General features: G+C 42.4%; 1 protein-coding gene across 1 annotated transcript; it reads left to right on the forward strand.

Annotated features, from left to right (window-relative positions):
- The first annotated feature begins 1,341 nt into the window (after positions 1-1,341).
- AVPR1A (arginine vasopressin receptor 1A) lies at positions 1,342-9,330 on the forward strand. Its single transcript, XM_027595631.2, has 2 exons — positions 1,342-4,247; positions 6,497-9,330. The coding sequence occupies exons 1-2, from the start codon at positions 3,269-3,271 to the stop codon at positions 6,781-6,783; spliced, it is 1,266 nt and encodes a 421-aa protein (XP_027451432.1). The 5' UTR covers positions 1,342-3,268; the 3' UTR covers positions 6,784-9,330.
- The last annotated feature ends 1,228 nt before the right edge of the window (positions 9,331-10,558 follow it).

Here is a 10,558-nt window from a genome sequence, read left to right on the forward strand (position 1 = left end):
ATATTTGAAAAAAAGGAAGAATTAATGTTTTGAATACCAATGAAACGCCAGAAACATAAACAACCAGTTATATAATCCTTTCAGTATCTGCATTATATTTTACCACCAAAATTTTATGGATGAACACTTTAAAACTCAAGGATTAAAACTAAGTCACCCAGCTAGTAAGTGAAGGAGGTAGCTGCTTCCATTGATTAAAGTACTTCTTAAGCACCTAGAATTGCAAACTGGGAGAAAGGAAGGCTGACAAATGAAAGAGAAAGATTACTCCAGGGTATGCATGCACACCTTTCATTTTTCCTTTTCATCATTTCACCCCCCAAATATATTAACTTAAATCCACTGAAAGTAAGAGAGAAAAAGTAGTAAGTCTTAATAATACAAGAAGTACAGAACAAACACAAATTGCTCTAAGAAAAAGCACCAGCTGCCACAGAAAATATTGATTATGTTCTTTTCACATTTTAGGACCAAAATTCCTTTAACCTCCACTGAAAAATTTTCATAGCAGTTCCAGTGAGGTAAATGAATAGTGAGTCTATATTTCAACGGTCCTGGTTTCCTTTGAATATGGAACCAGTAAAATTAAGACAGACACATTTTTTAAACTACACAGGTTAAGAAAAGTACTAAGTTCTGGAATCCACACTGAACATGTTTTCCATATGTATCCTGACAGATATACTCTATACATATGGATAATTAGTTTTGTTGTTCACTGAATATCTTCTAACTATGCCCACCAGATATAACCCAAGAAGTTATTTTTGTAAATTGGATATAGTTTGCTTATTGGATCAAAGGGACTTACACAGATGAATGATTTCCTGAGAGGCCACCACACTATCTTTCTGAAATAAGAACACGCCAAAGAACTTTAACGACCCTGTAGTGCAGATTCCATCCCCAAAGAAAACATAAAAGCTCAAAGGTGTAGGGCCAAAAGCAATGAAATTGCTGGGTTCTGGACACTTTTGCAATACATAGGGACACTGGGGTCAGACAACATTATTTCTCATAAGGAGCACTAATAATGTAATTTGTGGCTTAAAGGAAGGTCATCTGTCAGTGACTATTACCTATTGCTCAGAGGATTTTCCAGAAAGGTGGCCTGGAAACCTTTGACTTATTTTCCATCTCTGAACTTTTATTTCTTTTAAAGATTTTATTTATTCATTTAGGATAGAGAGAGCACAAGCCAGGGGACAGAGGGAGAGGGAGAAGCAGGCTCCCCGCTGAGCAGAGAGCCAGATGCCGGGCTTGATCCCAGGACCCTGGGATCATGACCTGAGCCGAAGGCAGATGCTTAACAGACTGAGCCACCCAGGGACCCCATCTCTGAGCTTTTAAAAAATCGTTTGCCTCCTAGGTATCTTGAAGAAAATGAGACAATGCAACACAGCTTGTAGATTTGAGAGCATTTCCCCACACAGAACACTATCTTACTTGATCCTCACAATAACCTTATAAGTAGATAAGGCAAATACTTCTATACCCATGATTAAGCTGTATAAACTGAGGTTTATAAGTCACAATGAAGCAGGACTCCAGAGATCGACTCCAGCACTCTTAATGTGATAACCTGGGGACTGGACATGCATAAACTGGAAAGCAAAATGGAATTATCACTGAGAACTGCGCCTCAGAAAATCTTTTGGTGTCTTTGCCTACATTTCATGTATATTTTTCCAAGACAAACTTATACCACGTTCGCAAAACACTAATTTTCTGACCAAAAGGTCATGGTCGTGTATCTACAAAGTAGATAACCTTATAAAGTGTTTTCTTTCTGTGGTGAAATAGTCTGAAAACAGCTCCCCCTCGCTGTCGTTTGAAGCATATCTCCGCCAAAGTCAAAACGCAGAGCTCGAGCAGAGTATTTCTGCTTTGCTCTGGACCGGCAGCTGGGCTCTAGCGGTCCAGAATGACAAATTAATAGGTATTTGGTCTCGCTTGCTTCAGAGCATCTCTTCCTGACCGGAGACTGCATCTTTCTCACTCCCGAGCGCAGGGATCTGGCGATTTTTCGCTCCCATGTGCTGGACAGCGCTGCCTGGGTGGCCGCTCTCAGGCAGCTGCTCTTTATCCATCCCAAGAGATGTCCCCACGATTCAGCAGTAACCAGACGAAGTCCCCACGGACTACTGTGGCCCAATTTCCGCCCATCCCCTCTGTGGGAATCAGGCTTTTCCCGGAGAAAACCCCAGGAATCCAGCTCAGAGAAACTAGGCCCCCGCCCCCAACTCCAGAAAACCAGGAGACGCTCCTCTTCCCTGTTGTGGATACACCCGCGGCAGCCAGGGACGGCTTGGGGGGGGGGGCGGGGGGGTCCGGTAGGGTAACTGAGTGCGTCCTTCCGGTCCTCAGACGTAGGTCGTAGGCAGGTTAACAAATAGCAGGTATCAAAGATTTATTGAGAAGAGAGCGCCTTTTAAGTCACCCCCAGTTGTTGCCCTGGGGTGCGGAGGGAGAGGAGCGGAGCGGGGAGAGATGAAATTCTCGGAGCCAAGTTGCCTAGGGAATAAAATTAGCCGGGGGCGGCGGGGGGGGGGCGGGGGGGAGCGGGGGTCGGTTGGCTAGTTGCGGAGGTAGAAACCCCGGCTACAGGGGGCGGGGTCGAGTTCCAAGTTCAGGCGCGCTGCTCGCGCGGAGGTGGACTCGGGATTTCAAGGTACCGCATTAACTACGTCTGTTGAAGTCAAATGAGGAGTTAAGGGGGGCTTGAGGAAATACTGGTAAGCCCAGAAAAGGCATGGCACGTCCAGTTCTCCAAGTTTTTGTAAGAGAAGCGTGGGAAAGCGCCACCATCCTGACTCTTAAGCCGAGGAATCGGCGAGTCTCGCAGCCCCACCCCTGCAGCAGTGATGCAGAGGACAATTACCGACGTAGAGAGGAGGGGAAAAAAAAAAGAAAGAAAGAAACCCCCGGGAAAGGGGAGGAGAGAGGCGAGAGAATAGGCACGAAGCAGTTTCCAATCAGTGGGACGAGAGGGAGCGCCTTCTGGGGAAACGAACCCCACATAAATAATTGAGTTTGGAGCCCAGTGCTTTCAGAGGCTCGGAGCGCACCTCCTGAGCGTCTTCCGAGTTGAGAAAAAAACAGAGCAGGGAAAGGGCCCAGCGACGGGACCGAGAGCAGCTCAGTTGACGGTGGGACGCTGTGCCTGCAGACGTTCGCAAGAGGGCCAGCAGAGCCCAGCGAGCCCCGAAGGCAAGGAGCCCTCGAGAGCGGAGGTGGAAAGAGAGCCGGCCTCCTGAGGAGGCGCTGCATGGGCAGCATGCGTATCTCCGGAGGCCCCGCCGCAGTGTCCGCGGACAACTCCAGCCAGTGGTGGCCTCTGTCTGCCGATGGTGCCAACCGCAGCCGGGAAGCGGAGGCGTTCGGGGAAGGCCGCAGCCCACCTGGGGACGTGCGCGACGAGGAGCTGGCCAAGGCGGAGATCGCCGTGCTGGCTGTGACTTTCGTGGTGGCCGTCCTAGGTAACAGCAGTGTGTTGGTGGCGCTGCACCGCACGCCTCGCAAGACGTCCCGCATGCACCTCTTCATCCGTCACCTCAGCCTAGCCGACCTGGCTGTCGCTTTCTTCCAGGTGCTGCCGCAGATGTGCTGGGATATCACCTACCGTTTCCGCGGACCCGATGTACTGTGCCGCGTGGTGAAGCATCTGCAGGTGTTTGGCATGTTCGTATCGCCCTACATGCTGGTGGTCATGACCGCCGACCGCTACATTGCCGTGTGCCACCCGCTGAAGACGCTGCAACAGCCAACGCGCCGCTCGCGCCTCATGATCGCTGCTGCCTGGGTGCTGAGCTTCGTGCTTAGCACGCCGCAGTACTTCGTCTTCTCCATGGTCGAGGTGGACAACGTCACCAAGACCATTGACTGCTGGGCCACCTTCATCCAGCCCTGGGGTCCCCGCGCCTATGTGACTTGGATGACGGGTGGCATCTTCGTGGCGCCCGTGGTCATCCTGGGCACCTGCTACGGCTTCATCTGCTACCACATCTGGCGCAATGTCCGCAGAAAGACGGCTTTGCGCGGGGAGAAGGGCGCGGAGGGCGCGGGTGGCCCCTTGCATAAGGGGTTCCTGCTCGCGCCGTGTATCAGCAGCGTGAAAACCATTTCCCGCGCCAAGATCCGCACCGTGAAGATGACTTTTGTGATCGTGACAGTTTACATCGTTTGCTGGGCGCCCTTCTTCATCCTCCAGATGTGGTCTGTCTGGGATGAAAAACTTGTCTGGGTCGGTAGGTATCCGGAGAAAGGAGGAAAGTGCAGGAATGCGGCTGGTGTATGTGTCGGGGGCGGGGGAGAGGGTGTCTCTTTTCATAATATCCTCTGGGGCAGTAGTTCTTAAACTTCTGCGTGCCTAAGCATGACGCCTGGGGTGAAATTATCAAAAAGGCAGTTTCTGGGGGGGGGGGGGGGTGTCTCCGCCCCAGACATTTCGATTCAGTAGATCTAGAAATAGGCCCAGGATTCTCCATTTGTAGCTTGCAATGATCCTAAGACAAATCCAGAAACTGCGCCCTAGAGTCAGCCACGCACGCAACTACAAAACAGAATAATGACTTTTTGTCACATCACTAACCACTGCACTAATACTCTGCTTTCAAGTCTATTGGATTCAGAGAAATATTTCTACGGTAACACTGCTTTTTGCTAGTTTGTAAAAAGTTATCACAATTAATACAAAAATTTTGTAGAAATGCCTCAAGGGCAAGCATAAACTGACATATTTTTCTAAAGAAAGATTCTTAAGAAATCAATAATTCTAATTTAGCATTTAGTTAGTTTTCCATTTCTTATAATCTTTTAATTTTTTTCTAATAATTACGGTAACACTTTTTTTTCTGGTATTTTAAAGCAGGATCATTGATAACCTCTAAATTTGTTAAACTAATGAATTTGTCTTTCAGCACTAACTTAACCACACAGCTGCAGCCTCTGCAGACAACTCTTGCAGTTTACAGAGAATGTTCTCTACGCCTACTAGCTTGTTTGATTTTGATTCCTCCACAAACTGAAAAAACTAACTTCACAAGAAATCCCCCCCAAATTATTTAATATTGGGTCTTGAAAAAAGTATTTCCTTTTAGTAAGAAAAAAAACTTTTTCAAATAAAATATATTACAGGAATGTTACCAACAGCAGCTGTAGTTGGGAGATAGGTATCTGGAAAGAACTGTCTCCTTTTGTTAGTTGGGATTGCAGTAGGGAGTATATGTGCTATACTTGCTTGGTTGTAATACTACTGATAAATAATACAACATAAATGGTATGTTTTTGGCTTACCATTTCCTATCTTGCTTGATCTTAGCAGCCTCTTAATTATTGCCAGTCAAATAAAAAACTCAATCTATTGCTTTATCAGGATTTAGACATAATTTTTAAAAACTTTACTACTTGTGCATAGGCATGCTGATGATTTTCATTCTTTTTGAATACAGTCTTAGCCATGGATCATGATCACCTTTAATAGTACCATCTTAGCACAAAGTTTGATTAAATAACCTGCAGTTTATTCCAGTATAGCAAGAGTGAGAAGACCCAGTTTATATTTAATAATCAAGAAAAAGTGCCTGCTGATTATTCTTATCTTTAGAAAAGGTATATTATCAGTGTCATAGTTCTGTGAAAGGTTATAATCTTTATGTAGTTTACCAGTGCAAATTAGCATAAAATATTTCAAAAACTCATTGGAATTTCCTAAGTCAGCTGTTCTAATATAATTTAACTGTTCAAACCGCAAAGATAGTTTTCTTTTAAAACCAAAAGAAACCATAGAAAATTAACCAAAAAGAAAAAAAAAAACCCAATTCCACAAACAACTAAATAATAATCTTCTAATAAATAATCTAAATAAATAATCTTTCAGGGACCTATTACTACTATGTATAGTTTTATTACGGAATATGTTTAATATTAAAAAATATAAAACTACTAAACATGGTCCATAATGTCATACTTTTGTCTTAGTTGTGAGGATGAATACAATTTTATATATGTAGCTATAGACTTTGGAAATTTCATTGAAATTGCAGCCATTCTGTAAGCGCTGTGTCCATTAGCACATACTAGTGCTAAGATAAAGAATACAAAAATTTTTTAAATAAATTAAATGATGAATCACTATATTCTAATCCTGAAACCCATATTACACTATATGTCAACTAACTAGAAGTTAAATAAAAATTTGGAAAAAAAGAAAAAATAATAAATTACTTAATATTCTTAGCTTCTTGAAAGTCCCATTCATTCTGCTGAAATATTTTTAAGTGGTTTAAGATATTTGAATTAATCTCAACACATCTTGCCTATGAAAATATTTTACAGCCAAGCAATTTCCATACACTGATAAACAATATACTTCATTTTCTGTATTAACCCATAACTTTTTGCCACTTCTAAGAGTCTGTAGAAAAATGAGTTTATCCGGTGCACAGTAACTTGCATGTGACTGTTTAAATCATCTCCCCCAATGTTTTTTGTACAGAATCGGAAAACCCAGCCGTCACCATCACAGCGCTAATGGCCTCCCTGAATAGTTGCTGCAATCCCTGGATCTACATGTTTTTCAGTGGCCATCTCCTGCAAGACTGTGTCCGGAGTTTCTCATGCTGCCGAAGCATGAAGCAAACATTCAACAAAGAAGATTCTGACAGTGTGAGCAGAAGACAGACTTCTTACACTAACAACCGAAGCCTGACCAACAGTATGGGTACATGGAAGGACTCGCCTAAATTTTCCAAGTCTGTCAAATTCATTCCTGTTTCCACCTGAGCCCACATTCACGCAGCCTGACTCTTGTAACCAACTTTTGGGTCCACTGGCTGAATCCTAGAAATCAGAACAAATGAACTTATAAGTGATAAGTGTAAATCGATGTGTTGAGGACAAGACTGGGTTTCTAGTTGCATTTTCACATTGCTATGACCAAAAGTTATGAATTATTTTATACGGGATGCTAATTAAAAAAAAAAATGCTACACTAAAATTTGCAGGCCTAATTCCCAGAAATAGAAGTTACATTTCTAAAGGAAAAACCATAACCACCCTGGCTTTACATTCTGTTGTTGGTTTCCTTTCTTTTCTTTTATTATGGACATAACTAAGGCTTGATTGATTTAGAAGTCATACAATGTTGGGGCATTATTTCTGAACAAAGTGAGCTCATCATCTTAGTGTTTGAAACGAATTAGAAGAAACTTGAGAGAAATTGTTTCCATCCAATAAAAATGAGTTTATGCATCTGAAAATGCAATCTCACACGATGGCCTGGAGATGGGAAGGTGCCTTGGACAAGCATGAGCACTTGGGGCATATGGACCAGGGGATGCCTGCTTCACAGCAGAAAGAGGAAAGTTCTGTTCAATGCTGTAAATCACCTAAATTTCAAAATGATAACTTTAGAACTGGCATTTCCCTCCTTGTTTTAGGTTCCTCGTGTTTTATGGGTTGTTGAAAGCACAATTACTAAGATGCTGAAGGGTAGAGAAGATATTGTCAAATGGCCAATAAAACCTTTATTCTCCCCCTGCAAGGCCATTTTAAAGTCAGATTTGTATAAGGAATATCTGATTTTATTAGAAGAGTAGAAATGGATTATACAAGGTACTATGTAGATTTTCTCTAGAACATTGTAAATATGTTTTGACCAGCGTTATAAGGTGTCCTGTGTTATGCTGGTTCATGTGTGGGGTGTCCAGATTATTACTTCATGTTTGGGGTGTCCAGATTTATAAATAAGAGAATCTTCTAAAGAGTGACTCACGTCTGGGTGGCTCAGTCGGTTAAGCGTCTGGCTCTTGGTTTCTGCTGGGGTCATGATCTCGGGGTCCTGAGATCGAGCCCCGTGTGGGGCTCCACACCCAGCAGAGTCTGTTTGTCCCTCTCCCTCGACTACACACCCTCCTTTGCTCTCTTGAATAAATAAATAAATAATCTTAAAAAAAAAGAGTGACAGGATATAGAAAGTCCCCTCGTGCTTAATTAAAAGTAATTTGGTCTTTCTTTCTAGTCTCCCACCCATCTAACAGTTATATAGCAGAGGAGAGGCATGGTTGGGTGGATGGGGGTGGGAGATTGGGCGGGGGGCGGAACTGTTCTGCACATAGTATGGTTTCCTTTGCTATTAAATGCATGACTTTGACAAATTACTTAAAGACACATAAAGCCTTCATTTCCTTGGCTATACAGTAAGGTTGATAACACCTCATAGGGTTGTTGTGAGAACCAAATGAAATCAAGGGTGTGAAAAGATCTTCATGAACCGACGAGTACTCTATGAATGACCAGTTATAGTCATAGGGTCTTCAGAATCGCACAGCGTTTTCCTGTTTACTTTCTATTAACCAGAATTTGTTGGTTTCATGCCTGGGATATAAAATCCTAAAATTTATATATAGCTCTGCTGATTCATTGGAAAGCGTGGCCAGAGGCCACAAAGCCTGACTCCTGCCTAACCAGAGTTTTCCAATTTAAAGATAGAACTTGCTTTCCTTTAAATGCAGGTAAATCAGAGCCAGCCAAGAGCATAGGTTTCTTTTATTTCTAAACAGAGATAAATTACAGAATTACTTGGCTCTTCTGACTGCATTTTTCATTAATGGAACCCAGTGTCGTTGTTGTTGTTGTTTTTTCCGAGCTTTTTTGTCTGGCTCCTTCTCCTTCTTAGAGATCATGCAATTATTTGAGGATACCTGATCAATGTTTGTATCCCTTAGAGGAAGCAATAATTAACAGCATTATTGTAGTGTTGTGTTTTTTTTAACTTTGTAGATAAGAAGCTGAGGACTGTACAGCCCTGTGAGAACCTAGAAGCTTCGATTTCCCTCCACTTCATTCTTTTGCCTTTCCAAATTCTCAGGCTCGCTACTCCCTGAATGGACATGCTTAAAAAAAGTTCACAAATGTTTTATAGAAATTAAGCCCGTAGGTTTTAGAACTCTGTTTTTTAAAAATAGCAAATATGTCTCTTAACAGGCACTGTTGTGAGCCACCAATTAAATGAATCCGTTCTTCATTATTTGGGTCATAACAGTAGCTCAGTAACCCTTCCCTTGGGACTCTGTCAGCCCTTGTGACAACTTCTCTTCAACAGTTCAAAACTAAAGTCCTTTTGGTTGGTACGAAGATGAGCCCATCCAGTTCCAAAATAACAACCTCACGTTTTTTGTACAGATTGTTTCAAAATGTTGACGCATACCTTCAGGCAAAACAATTCCGTTTGAATCTTATTTCCAGGAACATCTCTCAAATAAGATGATAGGCATATCAACCTACCCAGCTGTGTTCCCTCCTTTTAAATGCATCAGGAGACAAGATAACACTAAAGAGTAGGGGGATACACCCGAAGATCCAAGTGCTTGTTCTGCACTAGGCAAGTAGACAGTTTTATTCTCTGTGATTTAGGCTGAGAAGCTTAACTTAGCTAGTTGCTAAACGTCCTTGATGTGATGTACCTGGAAATGGCATTCGTATGTCCCCAAACCATATTCCAAATTGAAAGAGTCCTGCTTATCTCTATCAGAAGAAAGGAAAGTGCAGGTGGTAAGGAAGAGTGTGCTAGGAAAGAAGGAGTCCCCTTTCCTGACAGAGGAGAAGACCTGAGATACTATGCCTAGTGAAGGCTTGCAATCAAGGATAAATGTGTTATATCACCTTAGTTAATTATGTGGAGTTATCTGTGGGAACACCCTGCAAAAATATAATATTACTGTATCTGTGTGGGTATGGGTAATGTAATTAGTAAACAATCCACCGGTAGGGAGAAGCTGGTGGTGTCAGTTACTGGGCATTTGATAAACATTCATTGTTGATGAAAAAGGAGCATTTTAAAGTATGTATTAAGGGATTTGATGGGTTAATTTGGGACAGTGTTTTTAAAGTGTAAAAATAACTGTGAAGGAAATCAGTGAAATTCTTCAGTTAAATATATACTCGCCCTACAAACAGAATTTCCATCACCATCAAAGGAGTCTCACACCATAAATGAGGGAAGGGTGTGGTTTTTAAAGGGGGAAAAAAATCAAGCAGACGTAATGACATCCAGTGTCCTCCTAAACTTACTACGGTTCCTAGAATGGACATCAAACACAACTTTAATCTGTTATCACACAAGTAAAGTAACTCAATTAGGTTAAAGTTTGAAGTTTTTGAGACTCGAAAACCTGCCTTTTTATAATGCAATTTCGTCCTCGAAGTTTTAAATTATAGCTTCAGAATTTGAGTCTACCCCTAAGGCATAATTAGAGCCATCGAAGAAGCAGTTCAGCCTAATCCTTCACTCCATATATCAGAGAGTAGGCTCCTTTAAAATCCAGGTAAATTGGGCCCTTATAGGTTTTCATACTGGAGGCAAGAGCTGTATTTAGAGTAAGCCCAGGGCAGAGCCATCTGGAAGGTTCAGAAGCAACCACTGTATCTCTATTATACTGTATTCACCCTTCTTCTTGTGATGATGTAAGATGATAAAACACCTACGTAATAGATGAAGTGAGGTGAATGACGTAGGTATTGTCATGTAGCATTAGCCACTATTGACCTGACAATAGGT

Source organism: Zalophus californianus, chromosome 9 (genome assembly GCF_009762305.2).
Source record: "Zalophus californianus isolate mZalCal1 chromosome 9, mZalCal1.pri.v2, whole genome shotgun sequence".
NCBI lineage: Eukaryota > Metazoa > Chordata > Mammalia > Carnivora > Otariidae > Zalophus > Zalophus californianus.